The sequence below is a fragment of the Ascaphus truei genome, chromosome 4, assembly GCF_040206685.1.
Source record: "Ascaphus truei isolate aAscTru1 chromosome 4, aAscTru1.hap1, whole genome shotgun sequence".
In the NCBI taxonomy this organism is placed as follows: domain Eukaryota; kingdom Metazoa; phylum Chordata; class Amphibia; order Anura; family Ascaphidae; genus Ascaphus; species Ascaphus truei.
In genome coordinates this window covers 109,863,685-109,886,163 of record NC_134486.1, presented here as the reverse complement: position 1 = coordinate 109,886,163, position 22,479 = coordinate 109,863,685, and the positions used below count along the sequence as shown (strand labels likewise).

Below are 22,479 nucleotides of genomic sequence, written 5' to 3'. Positions count from 1 at the left end.
TCAAATTTCTCGGTAGGTGCCTTTTTATGACACATAAGTGGCATGCTCTAAGAGAATAGTTGCTTTACAGCCATCTCCACTTACGTGATTTCTCCCTGTTATTTTTATGGAATATATGTGGTCCATTGTATATATGTTAAATAAAAGATTTTATTAGTATTAGTGAGTGGCTATATAGGGGTTACACCCTAGGATTGAATACTTCCCAGCCCTCAATTGGTCATAGTGAGTGCACATAGGTTTCTTTTGGTTGTTATGCCAACCCCCTTTCTCTCTGATACAATCTCAGCTGCACTGACCATGACTCCTTGCAGACGCATTTACCATAAGACCCTCCAACTGTCTCTGTAAGTTCTCCCTACTTACCACTTAGATTGTAAGCTCTTCGGTGCAGGGACTCCCTTTCCTATTGTTATTTTCATGTCTGTAGCGCTTATTCCCATTATGTGTTATATTATTAATGTCACGTGTATTACTGCTGTGAAGCGCTATGTACCTGGATGGCGCTAAAAAAAAAAAGATATATATATTTATATATACACATACATGTTGACTAAAAAAAACATTAGTCCTACTTATTATTGTGAACAATGTTATAACATTTGGATTATATAACAGCAGAGTTCTCAGTGTGAGTGACATGGAAACACATTCTGAGACAGCACCCTACATCTCTAGAAGAAATCCGTGACCTACTTGAATACCAAGCAAACGACAGCATTATGAGGTTTGGCAGTGATGCAATGTTTCCTTTATGATATGTTGTAATGTCAGAAACAACATGTTGCTCAATACCAGACTGGGAAAACTTCTATTAAAAAAAAAAAAAAAGGCCAGGTTGATGTACAAAGCAGAATAGGAATCTGGTTCTGCCTCCAGATTGGCTTGAAGTCCTGATACTGGCACCTGAGGTACAGTAGGGCGGCTCATGATCCTTCCTGTACAGTAGCTACAAAAAGCTGTAATAGGTTAGCAGTTTTGGTGCCAGGAATACTACTCCTAACCAGATAACAAATCTGCTTAATAGGCAACCTCATTTTCAACCTTGATTGAAGCAAGGGGTCTCCGGAGCTGAATTGTGTTAATTACGGCTCCGGGACCCCCTGCTTCCTGAGATACTTACCTCCGTAGGGAGTGCCGGTATCTCTGTGGAGTTTAAAGGTCCAGGTGATGTGGGCCAATAGGAAGCCGCACTGGATGATGTCACGGCTTCCAATTGGCCCGTATGACGCAGGATAATTAAACCGCCATTAAATTAGGAACACAGTTTCTTCAATGATACTGGCGCCACTACAGAGATGCGTATATCTGGAAGCAGGGTGTCCTCGAAGCTGAAATGAACACAGTTCAGCTTTGGAGACCATCTGCTTCCATTCTCTAATAAAAAATAAATATATATATTTTTTAAAGTTAACCCGTATTTCGGCTTTAATGCTGCTTGAAAGATAAAACTAAGCAACAAGCAAAAAAACATGAACAATACCCTGGAAACATGAGCAATCTTACAGAATTAGACAACAATTCAGAGCTATAATGACTTAATTATCCGCCTGTTGTTGTGTACTATTATTTTCACACATTATGAAAGTTGGGGTAGTTTATCTGTTCAGAGAAACAAAATAATGTTGTAATAAATTAATATAAACACGTGGGTATATTTATACACACGCATGATAAATCCTCACAACAAAATAGTGCAGTCGCTCTCCATCATAACAAGTATATTCCACTTCTCTGCAATAACGGTTCTGTAAGTCATTTCTGAACAGTGGAGCATCTGGTTTGGCTGTTCATCCATAACTGGCTGTCTTCTGATCTCAGAGTCTTCAGGTAAGCTATAGGAGATGTGGTTTGCAGGGGGCCTTATGACATACACTCAAATATATCATTATTACCATACTGTATATACATTTTGTTATATGTATATGCCATCTTTTTCAGAAGGAGTTTTATGAACACTCTTACTATTGTGTAAAGTATATTATTCACAATGTACTATTTACAGTGTTATTTGTTGGGTCGCAAAGCAGTATTACATATAAAATTATAATATTTGGAATGTCCACCAAGAATAGCACATGTGCATTTACCTGTTCTGTAATCACTGGAGTATCAATGATGTCCCACAATATCTACATAGCAAAAAGGAAAACCCGCAAAATGTCACATGCATAGACACTAATTGTACAACACTGCCCTTTGTTCTTTTTGTACAGCATTTCAGACATGTTATCTTTCAATGGCTGATAGTCTTCCTTCTGCTTCAGTGCTGTTATGAGCTACTGTCAGACAGCTATGTTCAGCCTCTCACCCATCAGACCTTGAAGGGGAACATCTTGCTATTAATAAAGCTGACATTTATAATGAGCGGCTAATTCACTGCGAGTCCATTTAGTCAATAGAGAATACAAGCAGAAAGGTGGGTGCATTTGATTATATTGTAAAAGCTCAGGAACAAGGTTAGTTTTCAAATTGGTGGAAAGCCAAAAAAGGTTTGTTAGGCACATAAGAATAGTTGGATAACAATATGGAATTGTAGGCCTTCAAATGTATTTGACGATGAATGGGCATTGGTACTTTATGCTCAAACAGGTAGTCTAACACTGTATTGGAATCCACAAAGCTCCATAAAGTGACTTATGGGCTTATTCTATACCCGCTGTATTTCCCATTGACTTCAAAGAGGACTTTTGTCTGTAAACGGCCTGGACAGCTACTTCAGACTATATAAAATAAAGCCTTTTTTTTTTTTTAACGTTAACCTAACTTATAGTCACATTACGCTTAGCCTGGTATCTTCAAAGGACAATAAAGTAACGTTAAGTCATGTTTTCTCCCGTACAGAATAAAGTGCTACTGTAACTAAACTAGCCGTTATTGATAATGACATGCAAATGAGGTGTTATCCTAATATCACATATCCACATAAAGTCTACTAGGGTTAACTCAGGGAATTAACGTTATTTTAGATAGGTCATAACTAAACATGGCATTTCTCATATCCAGACCCTGAAAATTGACTTTTACAGTTTTTGGATAGCTGTAAGCCAGGGTTAAGCATGTTAACTAACATAGCGTCATATCCAGCGTTTTGTCTCTCTCTCCTCCTCCTCCTCAACTTGAGCTAAATACATATTTCCGGGTCTGGTTTAGAGTAAAGCCAAGACGTACTCAACGTCAAGTCATTGGAAGATAATGTGACGTTATGTTATAATAACCTGACTTTAAGGCCTACAGTATGTTAATGAGATGTACTGTAGAACGGCTGCTTTTGCGTACAATTAGCGTTGAGTACTGTATACACGTTGATCATATGGAGCATAACGTTATAAGCCCTGACGTTGTGGATCTAGTGCTTGGTGGTTATTCAAAAAACGGCAATAGGTCCGGGGACCCCCTGCTTCCCGAGATACAGGCCCCTTTAGGGGGTGCCGGTATCACTCTGCTTTGTTTACATTCCGCGGTCACGTGATCGGGACCTTTAAATGCAGAGGGATACCGGCACCCCATAAAGGGGCCTATATCTCGGGAAGCAGGGGGTCCCCGGACCTGAAACCAATGCGGTTCAGCTCAGGAGACCCCCTGCACATCTACACTATGAATAAAAATGTATTTTAAATAATTTTTAATGTGCCGATGTTTGCGCAGAGAGAGCAGCGGATCTCTCTCTGCTGCAAACACATCTCGCCCTCGCCGGCCTATAGTATCATTGATGTGCATATACAGTATGTGTATGTTAGGGGTTATAGGGGTTGTTGTTATACAGTATATATATATATACTGCATTACAATTCATGAATTTCTGCCATCTGGCGGACACGCGAAGCATTGCAGCCTATTAAATCCTGAACCATTATCAATAAACGCATCAACCGCGCGTCAGCCGGGCATGACCCATGGCTGGGAAAGCAAAAGGAACGCGGCATGCCCCGGGTGAACAGCGTCGCATTCCAGGAACAAGCCAGGGGAAAACCGGTGATTTGTTAGAATAAAGTCTGCCGCAACAGTATGTAAAAAAAAAAAAAAATGGGGGAAAAAACGTCTGTTTGGATTGTCGCTTTAAAAGGTGAAGTTTGATTGGTTGACTGGCTAATGTTTTAAAAATGAAAATTACAAAACCTGGCATTTTCTCTGACTTCTTAGACATCAGGCTATTTTTCTGTCTCCCTTACAGTACACGCATTAGTTATACACATTTCATTTTGGGTAGAAGTTGTTCCGAGAGTTTGCAGATACTCTCCTTCACTGTACAACGTCCATGTACATTCGCCCTGTTACCAAACAAGCACTACCCAGTGAATTGAAAAGGGTTCTTCTTTCCTTCCCTTTGGGATGGCAGACATCTGTTTGTGAAGCCTAATACATACAGCTCTTTAGCTCAATAAATCAAAAGCAGAGCATCAAAGTGGATGGCCTGGGAGCAATTAATCAATTGCTTTACAGCATGCAGACCTTTGGCCAAGCAGTGATTACACACTGAGAGGCCTAGACTATTTCACATTTTATAAAGTGTTATTTCACCATTTACTTCAGCTGACATTTTAACGTTAAAGTAGCAATCCAAGCTATGTTACAGTATGTTATGTGTGTGTGTGTGTGTATATGTAGCCATGTCTGGCTTGGCTACTAATCAACCCTGCCTGACATGTAAGTCCTGGTACAGTACAGGCAGTGTTAGGCCCAATACAGTGTTTCCCCACCAGCAAGCAGCTCCCTTGAGTGACAAGGGGGAGGCGGGCTAAGGCCTGTGTTCTGCCCAATAAGGGGCTCAGACCTTGGACACTCCCCCAGGGTACTTAAAGGGCTGCACACCTACATTGTTTCAGTGTTGTCTCTCCCCTTGAGAGAGACTGGAATCACAGCAGCGGTGTTCAGGGCTCTGTCCTCTCCCTTAGGGGAGTGGGAGTGAGAACCATGCCCCCTGCTCTACTAGGTAGTAGGGGAAGAGTTTGGACCACCCTTGGTGCCCATGGCTGGGAGTGCGAGTGCAGAGACCATCCAGAGGCTGGAAACCAGTGAGGGAGTATGCTGTGTTTCAGTGTATGCTGTGTACTGAGAAGAATAAAGACTGTTCTTTTTACAAAATATACTCCTGTCTGAGTTTTCAGTCTATCAGGGGAGTTGGAGAGAATTCTCTCGCAGGGACTGCTGTCAGCACTCCTGGAGCCTGCGAGAGATGGAGGCGCTGAACCAAGAGTGAGTAAGAATTAGCTATCCCCCCAAAAGCCTGTCCTGTCTTCCCCAACAACAACGGCGGAACCTCAGAGCTTCTGTAAACCAGCAGGTAAACAGTACTACACACCTGGTAGCCAGGGAATCTCCCAGAGGGTGGGGGAAACACCGCTATAATTGGAGGCGCTGCTGAGATTATCAGAGCAGGCGAAAGCAAGCCACAGAAAAGTACAGAAGGTATGCTTTCACACTGAGTGCAAAGAAGGATGGCGGGCCAGGTATAGTTCTAGGGGACTCCTGTCTTCCATAGCAGGGGCCCAACTTCCCTGACAGGGAGCTGCAACCTGCGCTGCCTCAATGAGGTAAACTGCGCTGAAGCAGATTGCTATTGCTCTGGTTCTATTGACATTGAGAGATAGGTGAAAAAGCGAGTGACGCCGCGGTCACGACTCCTCTAAACAGCCAAACGCATGTAGAAAAAATAAAAAACTTTATTGAACAAACAAGTGAACAGCAGCCATAGTCAACCTCTGACGCGTTTCGTTCCGTGACCCGGACGAAACGCGTCAGAGGTTGACTATGGCTGCTGTTCACTTGTTTGTTCAATAAAGTTTTTTATTTTTTCTACATGCGTTTGGCTGTTTAGAGGAGTCGTGACCGCGGCGTCACTCGCTTTTTCACCTATCTCTCCTACTTCCTGCTGGAGCACACGAGGACACCACCATACAGCAGACCGCTGAGCAACCCCTTAACCAGCACTCTGGCAGTTCACACAAGGAGTCGTGAGTACCGCTGGGTTTAGTCCGGGACACAGGGCGTGGGTGAGGCACATTGCTACTGGTTGGGGTTTATTTTCGGGCATTTCCCTGGACGTGCCCGCAGGTATCTCCCCCGGTATAAAGCCCCCCGCCCTGCCTTAGTCTGCACGGCTAAATCTGGGTTGCTTATTGTCTTTACATATTAAAGGATGTCCACCTCTTGCTACCAGGGACTTGCACAAATTGAACCACCACGGTTTTGGTAGCCACAGTATCCCGAGGGGTTCGTTCCCCTATCTCTTGTCTATTGACATTGAGGACTGATATGTGTAGGATGCCTGGAGGGGGTGTTTTGGTTGCCTGAGGCCCAGAAACCTTTGGAAAGGGACTGCAGTGTCAGGGCCAGACGGGGTGGCGTTAAAGTATTGCTGGGTAGTGTCTGAGGAGGGGCGCCGATCCGCGGGTGTCAAGAACCTCTGAGGAACTATCACAATTATTACTAGCAGCTGAAGCACAGGGAGCCACAGAGTACTCAGACTGAACTGATCGTGTGCAGCGTATTGGAGGGTGTTTGCCTAGCCAGGGGTATCTTTCCTGCCTCAGACCATCTGCAGCGTGAAGAGAGCGGTTTCCCGTCAAAATCGGGAGGACCGCATGCAAGGCGCGTTCAAAAATGGCGGTTCCCCTGAAAAGGGAGCCGCATGATGAACATTTCCATATACAATAGCGGTTCCCACCAAAACGGGAACGGCGTGTGTTATCTGCAAAAGTTGCAAGCTCTTTTCTGCAAGATTGTGCAGGGGCTCGGCACGAAAGCTGGAGCGTGCCCATCTGCTGTGAGTGGCTCAGCGCAAAAGCAGAGGCCACTCCCTTCTCTATTCTACCAGTGCTCCTCTTTCCACCAGCGGGAGGAAGCACTAATCCTGCCCACAATGACTGTCATAGCTGACGGGTGGAGCCGGATGCGAGCACCGCACCCTCAGTTCCCTTGTGGCAAGCCAACTGTGCAGAGCTAAAACTACCCATTGTGTTGCTAGTTTTCTCACTACCGGCTACCAGTAGGATTCCTGGTAGTGGAGGTAGGTGGCGAGTGCTTCTTGAAGTGCCTCTGCCCGCGATGCGACTTCCCCGGCGGAGACGCTGACCTGAATGCTACATGCCCTCGGTGTGGGGCCTTCTACTTGAAACCGGCTGTGCTGCTGCCATCAGCATCCAAAGAAAAAGATGTGGCCGTCACGCAGAGCAGTGCAGTCTGGACTGAGGCCTCAGGAGTGGACACTCCAGGGGGGGCCATGTGCCTGGTTCCAGAACCGGAATCCAAGCAAGACCCACTGGGTAAGGTGACTGCCCAGGGAGAGGCTGGGGCGCTTCCGCTGGTGGCGCAAGCGTGGGACCACTACCTGCTGATCGCCACCAGCGACAGTGAAGTGCTCCAGTACTTTTCCCCTGTGGATGTGTCACTACCCTCATCCGACGACAGCAGCGGACGGAGAAGAAGCCGCTACGCTGAACCGCGTAGGGTGGCATTTCTAGCAGCAGTGGAAGAGCAGACACAGTGTGATTAACACGGAGTTTGATTGAAGGCGTTACGTACTGGAGCCAAGGCAGAGGTGAAATCCCATGAGATCCACGTGACGCGGAAGTGAGCATCACACTAGGAGTAAGCATCCAAAGAACGAAGGACGTGTGCTGTGTGAGCTCCAAAGCGCCGGACCAGGAGTGGGACCTTGAGTTATCTACGGCAAAACCGTACTCCATGTGCGGCTGCACATTAGGAGCAAGTATCCGGAGGACGGTTCTTTCGGGAGCCCCACACTGCGATATCAGAAGCGGGACGGACCACACTAAGGGTAACCGATTATAAGGAGAACCCCGGTGAGAACATTCTGATTATATTTCGGGACTGTTATGTACTATACAATTAAAAATTGGTTTTGGTTGTTGTTGGTATAATACTACAAAGGACTACTGCTAAGGACATAGGTCCGACAGGCGAGAGTTACCAGGAGGAAAACACCTGTATGATTATACGCAACCCCTTGCCACAACCAAAGACAGAGTTTCAAGATCTCATTGTGTAATATATACAGACAATTCAAGAGGGTCATTAATACATCAGACCCATATAGTTGTGTCTCTTCCACACAGCAATTTTATCTCACATTGTGAGTCTTTTATAAGCGTATATCATTATAAATTATCACAGGTAAATAAACATACTTTTTTCGAAGTGAACCAAACAGCATCAAACAGAGGTTTGTACCAATTACAAATAACATTGCAATGACTCAACACACAAAAGATGTGTGAAGTATTTAGAAACAGTGGCTGATGCACAAATCAGCACCTGGCTGCATAAGGGGACCAACATTGTACATACAATCTGTGCATGTATTTTTATTTACACTGGCGACACACTTTATTCGAGCTCGGCTAGTCCCACGAATTCGGGTATACCCGGGTGTATTGAGGTTTGTGACTGTTTTCTGCCCGAGTGCATTGCGTTATTTTCCAGGCAGGGATTGAAGCATTTTATTCCCGCTGGCTGCAATACTGCACAGTATATATATATATACTGCATTACAATTCATGAATTTATGCCATCTGGTAGACACGCGGAGCATTGCAGCCTATTAAATCCTAATCATTATCATTTAACAGATCAGCCGCCCGTCAGCCAGGCATGAACCCAGGCTGGAAAGGCAAACGCAACGGGGCTTGTCAGAGGTGAGGAGCGGCGCATTCCAGGTATCTGCCAGGTACATACTGGGTATTTGCTCGAATAAAGTGTGTCGGTGCAGTATACAGAGACAACTATGTATGCAGCTCTTTACAAGAATAGTATGCTAGACATACATCAACTCTGTTGAGTAGCAGCCTGGACCTGATTTGCTATGGGATCATGCAGTGAACTTTACTTAAACGCAAATCTTGTCCACTGTTATGTGACATTATTTGCTTTCATTATAACATCATCGCATAATATATGATTATCTGCTAGGGTTTGTAACGCAGCGATAAGCATCCGCAAGACTCCATGTTAAAATTGTCCCCGGGTAGACTTTATTTATCAAGCAGTAGTTTGTGAAACGCACAATATCATCTCAGTGTTTATATAGTTATTTGCTTTCAAATCAGGTTAAAACAAGCCTGTCTACACAAACACAGAGTGATGGTGGAAGGAATTGTATTAGAGAGATGCTGTCAAGAAAAAGACCATTATGACTTGGCATTGACTCGATCATTTTCAGCTGATGGTCTAAACTTACAGGCGGCGTGTCTACCCTTTTGGGAGTACCAATTGATTTCTTCTTTCATTAACTGCAAGCCGCAGTGTGACCCAGTATAACAGTCCTATGCATCTACACCTATATTTTTCATTTAGAGATGTGGTACCCTTCTCACATTTCTCTTTCAGAAGTGGCTATTTAAAACCGAGCGCGCTTCCTGAAGGAGCTTAAATGAAGTGCCGGGGAAGCAGTGAAGGCCTCTGTAAACCTTACTTACCGTGGCTCCGGCGGCTTCTTACACGCGTCCCCATGGCAACTCTGTGTCAAAAGAAACCGTGAGGTCATGTGATGTCACATTTCATGACGCCACCGCCGGAGCAAAGGTAAAGGGGGGGGGGGGGCGGAGAGAGGGGAACTGCCGGCAGGGGGGCACAGGGAAAAAAGATTGCGCGCTCCTGCTCTAACCAATGACATTGCAGTCTTTGCAAATATGTTTTCATGAGACTAACACTTTATTCAAATGATCTCTGACTTTCTGTTGAAAAAGTAACTAGTGTGCATAGTGCTGTCTAATAAAATGATCTGCTCAAAGTGAATATATAGTCATCTGAGTGTTTACAGTCCTTTAATTTTGTAACTACTATACCTATAACAAATGTATATTAAAGAGAAATTAAGACAAGGACAAAAATGAATATTCTATTATTAAATGAGCATTCCATACCCCCCCCCATTGCTGTACAGTATATAACAGTTACTGGGCCTGCTGGAAGTATAGGTGTTAAAATGAGCAATATAATGTTATTCTTCCTGCAGAATTTAGGTAATTTTGCTTTAGGGCAAAGTAGATTCCAAGTACCCAGCAGAGTAAAGCACTTTGATACTTCTTTAGTAATGAGAAGACAAACCTCTTTCAGATTTGGCACTATATCACATATCATATACGAAAATGGATTTGTATCACAATTTGTATTATACTTAATTCATATACTGTACTTGAGCGTAGAAAATATACAGATATCTTGTGTGACAAAATTCCAGAACAGGGTTGAGATGTGATTTGTGATTTAATAGCAAACGTTGGGAAGGCCGAATTATGGGTCAGTGACCTGTATCTCTGCATTTCCAAGCTTTTCACATTTCATGAAGACATACAACATTTCATAAACATAATGAATTGCAATATGTTGCCAAGGCATAGTGTCATGAACGGCTCACCACTGAGCGCATGACAAGGGTTAATACATACAGCGATCTAGGTGACTCACTTTTCATCCCTGCAGGGTCCCGCAAATGAATAATGTCTCCTCTCAATCCATCACAAATATGCCTTAAAATGCTGTCACCACCAAAAATGTATGTCAAGTTGTACTTGCAGGGTGTTTGGTCCCTGTTTACTAAGAAAAATATGTAATTAGCACGCAAAATCTATTATAGCAAAATGTGTATGAAACTACAATCACTCCCTTCAAAACGTGCAAAGTTCAATTAGAGCTCAAAAGACAATATTTATAAAAAAAAAATACAGTGCTTAGTTACAAAAAATAAAGTTGCAAGAAACATATAGTAGAATATATGAAGACCGTTTCATAAAATAAAAAGGGGAAAAATAGAAAATCTAACTTGCGTTACCGCATAACATTTATTAGATTTCTCAAAGAGTCTTGAGTTGAAAATATGAGATTTGCTGTGTCACAGCATTGACACTCCTTTGGTTGAAAATCTAAATTCATATTCTAAATGCATAGTTTTTATCCTAAAACTTCCTGCATTGGAAACTGGATAAACCCACCTTCTGAACATGTCCTTAACTCCTCCCTTCCTCATCAATCTGCAGTGACACCTTTACGGCTTGTAGAGAAAAAGGGGCTTTTCTTTTGAATCAAAAGATGCCTGGATATAGATAATGACATATCTTTATCCCCGTAGCTCCTAGAATAACGTGAATCATATCAATGTGTACGGGTGAATTTGTCGCATTCAAATAGTCTATTTTCAATGGTTTACTCCTATATTTCAGAGACAGACAAATATCTGACTTTTACACCCTCACAATCATTGACTGTTTAGCATAATTTTATTTGTCTGATCGCAAATGTTACAAAGATATATTTGTCATTCTCGTAAATATTTGTCAGATCCCCGATATCTTTATAATTTGTAAATTTACACAGACATGAGCTGTCTTCCTGGCCACACCGTATGGCATTGTCCAGACCATTGTCGAGGTATTCTTTTAAAGTGATATTAAAAGGGTTTTCGTATATTTCTACTATCAGAAAGAGTTGTGACTTCTGTCTCCAATCACTTCACTTTCCAAACAGGCTTTGGCCACCGATAATCTCACTTCTAGATAAACACAGAAAACCAGGCCGGGTCTCAACCTCCGTAAAAACAATACATGTATTTTTAAGCTGTAGTTGTAACTCAGGCTAACTGTTTGTTTGCCAGTTTATTAAAATACTGAATATTTTCTGCCCTTGTCATGACTCACAGCATTAGGCAGAGTCATGCACATCTCCCTGCAGAATAAACCAGCACATTATTTATTTACAAATCTTATCCTGAGGCAGGAAAGGTGTAACTACATATTGATTATAAGAAGATAATCAAAGCACATTGCAAGTAACACAACTTTCTTTTTCAAGGTCAAAAACTGTGTCAGGTGGTAGCCTAAATGCATTCACGGCTACCAGCATTTCACTCTTCTTACTCAAGCAATATATATATTTATAGTTCCCAGAGTAGTTCTTAGAGGAGAAGTCTGCAAATAATCCACTGTTGCACTCAATTTTAATAATCATTGCAATCCTATCAGATCCGTTCTGTAAATCAGAAACACACAAGCCCCTTAAAAAAAAAATGCTAACTGTTTGGTTTAGCTGAATGCACATGAAACACAGGACAAGTTGCGGTTCTGAAATGTAGCGTGAGAAAATAGCATGAGTGAATGCTTTTTTTTTGTTGGTCAAAATGTCCTGTTCTGCTAAGTGTTCATTGTTTTAACATCCTTTCTGGCTGCTATGCTCCAAGATGCACAGAATTTCCAAATGAGCTGCATGATTTCTAAATTGTGTCTTCTACCACGAGATGGGATGCTTTTCATCTTAATGTCTACAGAGCATTCTCATTTACATTGCCTTACAGGCATGCTAAGTAGGCCACTTTCATCAACATTTTCACAATGACCTCTCGTATTGTGAACACGGTACACCAAAGCTATTCTGAGTGTACAACACTGAAAAAAAATATGAATTCAGTGCAACACTAATAGGATGCATTTGTCCCCTCCTAATAAAATCAAATGTTAGTTATAACATTTAGGGCCAATATATTCTAAGGGATGCTATTTCATGTAACACCCCTTGGCATTGGAATACACCTTATGGCCCATTTAAATAAATTGGCTATTAGGTGTCTTCTGGCGTCGGAAACTGTCGTATGGAAAAGCAGCGCATACTAATTGATTTTAAGCCTTAAGGCACCTTGTGCCCTATTCATTTAGATGAGCCGTAAGCTACCTCATGGCTTGGCAGTTTAGAAAAACTGGATGATATTACCTTATAAAATGTCTTTATAATGCAATTCAGTTGGTTCCTATTTTGGACAATATTTACTATAAAAAAAAAAAAAGTGCCAAGTCATAAGGCAGTCATTGTCGTAAGGTGCATTATAACATAGAAAAATGTAGTACATGTGACCCATGGTCTCATATAAATACTGGGAGAAAATGAGTGCCACTGAATGACTGTTGATAATGAAATTAGTTCCAACTATAGTTATACATTACATACTACCCAAATGTAAATTAAAGTGCTGTACTGTAGTGCCAACGGGTATTCTTAAACAAATCTGGGGCAATCACTAACAAGACCCAGGTACATCCTGGGTACATGCTGGGTACATGCTGGGTACATGCTGGGTACATGCTGAGTACATGCTGCAACATTTCAGTGACATTTCTGCAGACAGACTAATGGCCCATCGGATCAACAGCGGGGGTCCCTGGCAGTCCCATTCAAACTGAATGGGACTGCCAGGGACCCCTGCTGTGTTAATCCGATGGGCCATTAGTCTCTGCAGAAATGTCACTGAAATGTTGCAGCATGTACCTGGGTCTTGTTGGTGATGGCCCCAGATTTTCCAAGGCAAGTTTAAGGCAAGTTTTAGAATACTCGACGACGCACCTGTATATTACAGGCATACCCTGCATTAACGTACGCAATGGGACCGGAGCATGTATGTAAAGTGAAAATGTACTTAAAGTGAAACACTCCCTTTTTTCCACTTATCGATGCATGTACTGTACTGCAATCATCATATACGTGCATAACTGATGTAAATAACGCATTTGTAACAGGCTCTATAGTCTCCCCGCTTGTGCACACCTTCAGTGCAGGTAGGGAGTTCAACTTTGCTGTTCAGGACGTGCTAACAGGCGCATGCGTGAGCTGCCGTTTGACTATTGGGCGATATGTACTTACTCGCGAGTGTACTTAAAGTGAGTGTCCTTAAAGCGGGGTATGCCTGTATTGTATAGTTAAGGAATGTGACTTAATATAGAGAAATTTAAAGTCAATTTATATTGGTGTTAATTAAAGATTAAAAGCAAGTGCTTATTTTTACAATATATGTCATACCAAACACTAACCTTAGTGAAGGAAATAAACTTCCTAAAACGGTGTCAGTAGACCATACCCCTCTCAAAGGGAAGTATTCAATCACTTTTTCTATGTGCAATGTCTTGCTATATGAGAGCTTTGTTAGTTCTTAGTGCTGTGGGACATCCCACGGCTCCATGTGAAATATGCACTTCAACCAGCTTACCGACATGTACCTGGTGTTTTGTGAGTAAGAAGTCTCCTTAGGGTTGGCTAATGTCATCCAAGACATAGCAACAACTAATTTTTGTCAAACTAGCCATTATGGGAAAAGTACATTTATTTACTGAGCTTATTTGGAGTTCTGCTAAAGTAGTGAGTTGTGTTTGTGCACAAAAACTATAGCACCAGCATCTAAACTCTGGTTGGTTTACATGAATGTGGTTTACTCATATTGCAATAGGACAGGTTGTCACTTATTTTACCATCTGTCAGTTCACACATAACGAGATGCATGCCTTATTGTTCACACAAATAAAATTACCATTGAACCTATCATGGAGATAAATACCAGGAATGCATAGAAAGGTGGAAGGCAGCCTACAATGTTCGAATCTCTATTTCCATTTACAGATTTGTTTGTTGCACTCTGAAAATAAAGAGCTCAAACATGGAAGACGATGAAAGACATGCATGGACAAAATCACTTTGTTTGTTGTATCTGATGATGAAGTCGGACAGGGACGCAAAGTCAATCGACAAAACGTGCTGCATTTTTCACTAACCAAAGTGCTGTCACTTATCGGCTTTCTGTGTTTTATGTCATGAAAGTATCTGCATCTTGTCCTGGGCCAATGCAGCAGAAATCCCATTTCAGGCTTCAGTAAAATCAGACAATCACCAATGTGCAGAGCAGGGGTGCTCAATTCCAGACCTCAAGACCCCCCAAGCTGGTCAGGTTTTCAGGATTTTCTTGCTTCAGCACAGCTGGCTCAATCAGTGACTCAGTCAAAAACTGAGCCACTGCTTGAGCCACCTGTGCTGAAGCTGGGAAATCCTGAAAACTTTACCTGTTGGGGTATGGGGGGGGGGGGGGGGGAAGCTTGAGGACTGGAGTTGAGCCCCCCTGGCCTATGGAACACTGAGCAAGTTGTGATTAACAACATTGCAAGGCCAACCTATGATCATGCTCTGTAATATGCTATGGTGGCATTTTAATCACCAAGTGATTGAGTTAATATGGTAAACTGAAGAGTGAAGTATACTTGAAAGGGTTCCATACCCATCTTGTGTCAATTATTTGAGGAATACATCTGCCGTCCCAATAGATGTTTAAACCGTGAAGGGTAGCTATTTCAATGTTAAATAAAGAATCATTGGTAACAGAGTGTTAATAGTTGTGTATTTAGACCGGTTGGGTAAACCTTTGAAATCTAGCTAAGGAGGTTGATATGTCATGTGTAAACCATGCCCCTGCTGACAAGTAGGTAATTCAATATGTTTTCTTAGCCAGGAACCCTGTAGGTAGCTAACAATACAAGTTGTTTGAGTGAGATGGAACTGAAGCTGATACCAAACTGCTGAAAAGCTTCGAAATGTTTGAACACTGATGGAAAAAGTGGTTGGTTGCCAGAAAGAAATGTATAAAGACAACAATGTCGTATTGAGCAAACTTTGTAACTCAGATTTCCCCAGGGGGCCAGGAGTACGTTTCGGAGAATTTGTTGGAAAGATAGAGTCCACTCTAAGTTCCTTTATCACAGTTGGAGGCAATGGAAGAATGGTGATTTCATGCCAATTTTCAATGGGAGACAGCTTTGTTACCATCAACTTCAAAACAACATAAGATTAAATAGGGCTCTGTGGTGACTACCAGCACATTACATCAAAACGCTTTGTTACCCACCTTTGTGTGATCTGGGCAACACAGCAAGCAGCAAAATATGCCACAAGTGGTTTGTGTCATCTCATAAGACATGGTCAATACCCAACTTAAACATGACTACTTTGCAGGTGAAATGTTAACCATTCTGGATTTTGAAGTTAGAATTGAACAAACGTTCAACTCGATGGACAACTTTTATCAACATGATCTATTATGTTAATATGTTATTATGTCTGTGTATGAACACAGCCTGGCCAGCAGAGACATAAAGGAGTCAAAACACAACCTAAGTCAGCAAATCCTAATTTCCAGAAAATGGCACCTGAGGATGATGCAATGACACCTTTTAGCCTTTAACCCTGCACCCTTACAGAGACCTCAGGAACACTGTCCTCGCTCACATTTGGATGTCACTGGACAAGGTCGACAAAATACTTTGAAGGATTGTGTGCCTCCTCTTATATGACTGAATAAAAATGAAGTTTTATGGCAGTGTGCTGTCCCGCTGGAGTATTTTTGCATACTAAAAAAATGTAGCCCCAGCTACTTTAAGAAACATTGTTGTGAATGAAAACAATTGTTCGGGAATTCCACTGATAATAAAAAATTACAGGTGTCATACTTATAGTTAATCATCCCATCTACATAGTTTCAAGACAGCATGTCACTTTCTTTTTTCATGTATAAATAAGTAACATGAAAGCCTTTAGTAAATAATCATGTTTTTTTTTTTTCCCACCTTCCCTTTTGGCTCTAAGCAACAAGATTGTGTATTGCACTTTTTCCTAACCTGCATTAGCTGGTGTTACAATCACTCTCCCTCATTAATGTGTCTGTTGTTACAAACACACAAAAGCAGACAATTAATAAGCTTGCTAAACAATTAGATATGTTGTGCTGCTTGTTCTAGTGAAACCATAAACCCGGCTATAAAACAGGAAGTAAGAAACAATTGTACAACGGCCTTCGTAAAGATGTGAATAACGTCCACCTTAATATTTCCCCCCCTTAACCCCTTCGCTACCCGATTGGCTTGCACCCTAAAGTGTTGCAGAAGTCTGACAGTGCAGGTGTTACATTTCATGCGACTAGGAGTCCAGTAATAACAAAATAACATCATTCTACAGGCAGAATAGAAACCGTTTTCTTTATACTGTAGCGAAGCAAATTTAAACTAGACCCCCACTTACAAAACCTTGATTTAATTCGTTTGTATGGTACCCACCCTAACATCTTCCTGTAGACAGTCATTTTAAAAGGACGCTTCAAGGCATCGGAGTGGAAAGAACAACTCACCAATCGTAATGATTAAAAATGTACCCCAAAAAATGTTGGCAGAAGCGTACGTTACCTCTTAATAATGTGTTTTACTGAAGCAGGTTGATTTTAAAGAGGGAAATATAAGGAATGAAAATAGAAACGGCTGATTTAGGTAAGATTCGGTGTTGGGTTATTAAATACTGTAGTACTAATTTTAGGATGTGATACCTAGGTCTTTGTGTGGGAGAAAAAGATGTTGTAGAACAGGTACAGATCTAGTAATCCTTACTGCCGTTCAGAAGCATGGACCCCCCTGCAGTTCCACCGCGGCAGACACTGTCAGCGGCTCTGCAGACCTTTGCTTGTTCGTCTGCTGCGCCGCGGACAGTGAGTCTTGCTACACCTGTAGTTGAAATATGATTCCCAGAGGGATACAAGTTCTGAGATCGGCGGATATGTTAAACAGTCGGGGGGGGGGGAGGGGCGGGGGTCAGATGAAAAACTTGGAATCCAAATACAGCTAAACCCCGTTATAACGCGCCTCGTTATACCGCGATTCGGTTATAACGCGGTTTTCCCGTGGCTCCCGTTTTTACTGCACACACTCACTGCACACACACTGCTCATTGCTCACACTGCCACACTGCACACACACTGCACACTGCACACACACTGCTCATTGCTCACACTGACACACTGCACACACACTGCACACTGCACACACACTGCACACACACTGCTCATTGCTCACACTGCACACACTGACACACTGCACACACACTGCACACACACTGCACACACACTGCACACACACTGCACACTGCACACACTGACACTGCACACACACTGCACACACACTGCTCATTGCTCACACTGCACACACTGACACACTGCATGCACACTGCACACACACTGCTCATTGCTCACACTGCACACACTGACACACTGCACACACACTGCACACACACTGCTCATTGGACACACTGCACACACACTGCACACTGCACACACACTGCTCATTGCTCACACTGCACACACACTGCACACTGCACACACACTGCTCATTGGACACACTGCACACACACTGCTCATTGCTCACACTGCACACACACTGCACACTGCACACACACTGCTCATTGATCACACTGCACACACTGACACTGCACACACACTGTACACTGCACACACACTCCTCATTGCTCACACTGCACACACTGACACACTGCACACACACTCACACACACTTACAGACACTCACAGACACTCACACACACTTACGCACACTCACGCACACTCACACACACCCACGCACACTTACGCACACTTACGCACACTCACGCACACTCACGCACACTCACAGACACTCACACACACTTACACACACTTAGACACACTTAGACACACACACACACTTACACACACACTCAGACACTTACACACACTCACAGACACTTACACACACTCACACCCACATACACACACCCATATACACACACACACACACACACACTTTCTCTCCCATATATACATACACACACACACTCTTTCACTCTACACAGACGGGGGGTGGGGTCGGAGCAGAGGAAAGGCCGCGACCAGCACCACCACCCGCTCCCCCCCTGCTCCCGCGCAGGCAGCGGGAGCGCCAGGGACAGCGGTGGGGAGAAGAAACCCCCCGCTACCACCTCCATGCAGGCAGCGGGATCTGAGGTAAGCGGCGATCTGAGGGACATCCCCGCTCCCATCTCCTGCCCCGCTGCCTGTCCCGCGGTGACAGGGGGAAGCGGGGACAGGAGGGACATCCCCGCTCCCATCTCCTGCCCCGCGGCCTGTCCCGCGGTGACAGGGGGAAGCGGGGACAGGAGGGACATCCCCGCTCCCATCTCCTGCCCCGCGGCCTGTCCCGCGGTGACAGGGGGAAGCGGGGAGCGGAGGGACATGCCCGCTCCCATCTCCTGTCCCGCGGGATGAATATGCGCTAAAGCACGGCGGCCATTTTTTTTTCTCGTGACCCCGTTAGTAACGCGGTGGTCTCGGGGTGGACCCCGAGACCCGCGTTATAACGGGGTTTAGCTGTATCTGGATATATTTTAGATGATCTTGAGGATCATGTTAAGACATTAAGGAAACACGTACACACAAATAATGCAAGAAGTATAGTGTAAAGTAGACAGTCGTCACTAACAGTTTACAAAGGGTGCTGAAAGTAAGATTTCCTCAACATATTGATAACGGTTCATTTTCTGTTCTTAGAGAAAATACTCAAGGCAGCTGTCCCCTGAAGAAGTTAGAAAAATAAATGTCAAGTATCCATCTAGCATATCCAACATTCTCTCTTGTAGTATTCTAGAAGTACTGTATGCTGTAATTAAAACTGCTAATTGGTGAGAGTGGGCAAAAGTGTGGTATCTTTCCCCCTTACTTGTATTGAAGAACCACTGTATTCGAGATAACTAGGTACTACTGTGTATGTCTTGGCAACACAAAGTATGCCACCTTATTAATCTCTCAGCCTATTCAGTTCAATAAATAATGTTATAATACAGTACAGTATATGAAACACACTTAATTGACCTCTGCAATTCCAATATATGACTTCATATATTATTGGCTTGATTTCTTCGGATGATTCCTTAGGTAAAAAATTCTGCAAGAAACATGTTAGCAGAAAGACATATAGACAGACAATAAAGGTCATAATATCCACTAAAGAAATACAATTGTCTCTAAATTATTATTTTATAAAACAGTTAGTGTTAAAACCTTGGATGCACTTTGTCATTATTTACTGCGTTATTAAAACATTTGACTTTTTCAAGTTACAATCTTGCATGGAAAAAAACAATGTTGCACACCATCATATGCATTTATGGATACTACAAATTACATTTTAATATAAAATGAAATTCTGCAAAAGATAGGTTAATTATATAGCCTAACGAATATGAATGTAATGTATAAACATTACCAAGCAGGTGCCTTTACATAAAAAAAATCTGAGGATAAGATATGGTTACTGGTACTTACACAATGTCATCATTCTGGAACTCCAATTGTCCACAGGTATCCTCAAAGTCTTCCCCTCCACCTCTGGCTGTGCCTTCAACAGTTTTGTAGGGTACAATAACAGTTCCTCGCGCGCCAGATGTTCTCAGCACTTTCACTTCCATGATTCCAATACTCTCACTCACATGTGTCACTTGCTCTTCAAACGTAAAGATGCCTGCATGATCATCATCAAAAATGGTAACTGTGGCCGTAGAGGGTGATCCTAGGCATGCAAGAGATGTTACGTGGTTGAACTCAAAGTTCACTTCTGTGCTCTCAGAATTTACTCGGAGATTGCTAAGATGAACTAAGAAGTTTTCATCTTCTTCAAAGATGTCATCATCAATTACACCAACTCGTATCTCTTTCTGGGTCTCACCTGGCTTGAATACAACAGTTCCTTCAGTAAACTCGTAATCTGAACCGGCGTTAGCAGTGCCATCTTCTGTTCTGAAGTCAACAAACACTGTATTGGTCAGATCACCTCCACGACGAACAATGGTCAGTGCCACCGTCCCACAGTTCTCTAGACACTGGTACGTTACTTGTTCAAAGTATATCTTGCTAACTGGGTCATTTTCCACAATGTCAGTGTTTACCTCATGCATGCTTACGGCTTTCCTTGCTTGATCTGCTGCGTGTCTCTTCAATATATTGCCAGCACCAGTCATCAAACGAGTGGCTTGAATACGATAGAATGCTCTACTTTTTTGCTGCTGACTCAAAACTTGATAGTTGGCAAGCTCGATTAGTTGTTCCATTTCTTTGTCAGGGTGCTTTTGCTTCAGTTCTTTCAAAATTCTAGCCATATCTCTCCTAGCTTCCTCATCATCTTGGTCCTTATCATCGACTTCCAGAACTAGAGAACCATCAAGGAAATTTTCTGTGTGAGAGTTGAGAACCTTCCCATCCATTTCAATATCTGCTTTGGATGAAGGTCTTTCGCCTTCAGTTTCAATGATCATTCCTCTTTGCTTTCCAGCCCTGTACCTCTTGTAAACATACTTGTAAAACAAAAGCCTTCTGTCTGCAACCCAGGCAAACAAAACACAAATTGGAAAAAAGAATAAAGTGAGTAAGCTTTCCCAGACTTCAACAACACCAGGGGAAAAGACTGATAAGATCATATACAACCAAGTGTAGGCAAAAATGCTCCATGCGGCTGTGACAAAGAATACTCTCAGATGCTTTATCTTCCGTATTTCTCCATCAGGAACCACATAGACACAAAGAGCAATGATGATGAACATATTAAATGCAGCACTGCCTACAATGGTGCTGGGACCAAGGTCTCCAGCCTGGAAGTTATGGCCACAAACTTCAATCACAGAAAGAAGAATTTCAGGAGCGGACGAGCCAAGAGCCATAAGGGTCAGGTTGGAAACAGTCTCATTCCATATCCTCACTGTTGTCTTTGTTGTTTCTCCATTGGGTTTCTTGATCGTTATCTCCTTTTCTTGAGAAGTAATGACTTCAATAGAGGACATGAAACGATCTGCTATGATCGATACTCCTAAGAACATGTAGACCATGGCAACAAAATATACCGTAGCTCTTGCAACTTTATCACCAATGGCTGGATTTTGCGGCTCCCAAATAGGCAAGATGACACCTTCCTTGCAATAATAGGTACCAGTACATGAAGCAGAATAGTTTGAAGGGTCTGCAGTTGTGGCTTCACCATGTGTTATTCCCACATTGCACAAGAGAGGCACAAGGACTAGCAGGTGAAATCCAGCAGGGAAGGTAGATTTCAATCCCAACATGATGGCTACAACAGACCAACTTCCAAAAGTCTTTCAATCTGCAGGGATAATAAAGGAAAATATGTTACTTGTGTACAGCAATGTGTAATGTTCATCTATTCTGCAGAGATGATTAGACACATCCTCTACAAATATTTTAACTTAATTTAAAATACCCTCGCATCTAAGCAGCAACTATGTTACTTTCATTATTCTCAACTTTGTCAACATCCCCTTACATTCTCATCACCAAATTTACTCTAGATCATCAATGGTGAAAAAAATCAACTTATAGTTTATTTTTTTAAATGTAAAGAATGTGACAATGTTTCACATATACAATAACTCTGTATGGTTCCCCTGACTTACCCACTCATATTTATAACTATGATTGTACTATTGTGTAGTGTGATTTCTTATGTTTTGTTTAGTTTTTACTTGAAGATATGAGCCACAATTCTAACCCCAATTGAACATTAGAGGAGAAATGTTACTAGAAAATATAACATGTTGCACTTTTTAACGATATTAAGAATCTATACAAACTTTGTCCCTAAAATGCAATTTAAAGGAGCACAGATCCTGCCATATTGATACTTTGTGGTGCTCATTGCTTATCGCCTCTAAGCCAGAGGTGGACAAAGTATGGCCCTACAGGCGTTGCCTGCGGCCTACCACAGGTAGGGACCCACTCCCCGTGCCCTACAGGTGGTGCAGGCAGCAGCGCGGCTGGAGCCCACCCAGGTGCTGACCACCACCTGGGTGGGCTCGCGTCCAACT

The 22,479-nt window shown here is 42.7% G+C and overlaps 1 protein-coding gene across 15 annotated transcripts in view; it reads right to left on the bottom strand.

Moving 5' to 3' along the window:
• Window positions 1-22,479, bottom strand: part of LOC142493013 (sodium/calcium exchanger 1) — a 498,730-nt gene that overhangs the window by 276,822 nt on the left and 199,429 nt on the right. For all 15 annotated transcript variants that reach the window (XM_075596382.1, XM_075596383.1, XM_075596384.1 and 12 more), the window contains one exon: window positions 19,934-21,758. In XM_075596382.1, the coding sequence (XP_075452497.1) occupies window positions 19,934-21,720 (1,787 nt within the window). In that variant the 5' untranslated portion in view covers window positions 21,721-21,758. The remainder of the gene's footprint in view (window positions 1-19,933; window positions 21,759-22,479) is intronic.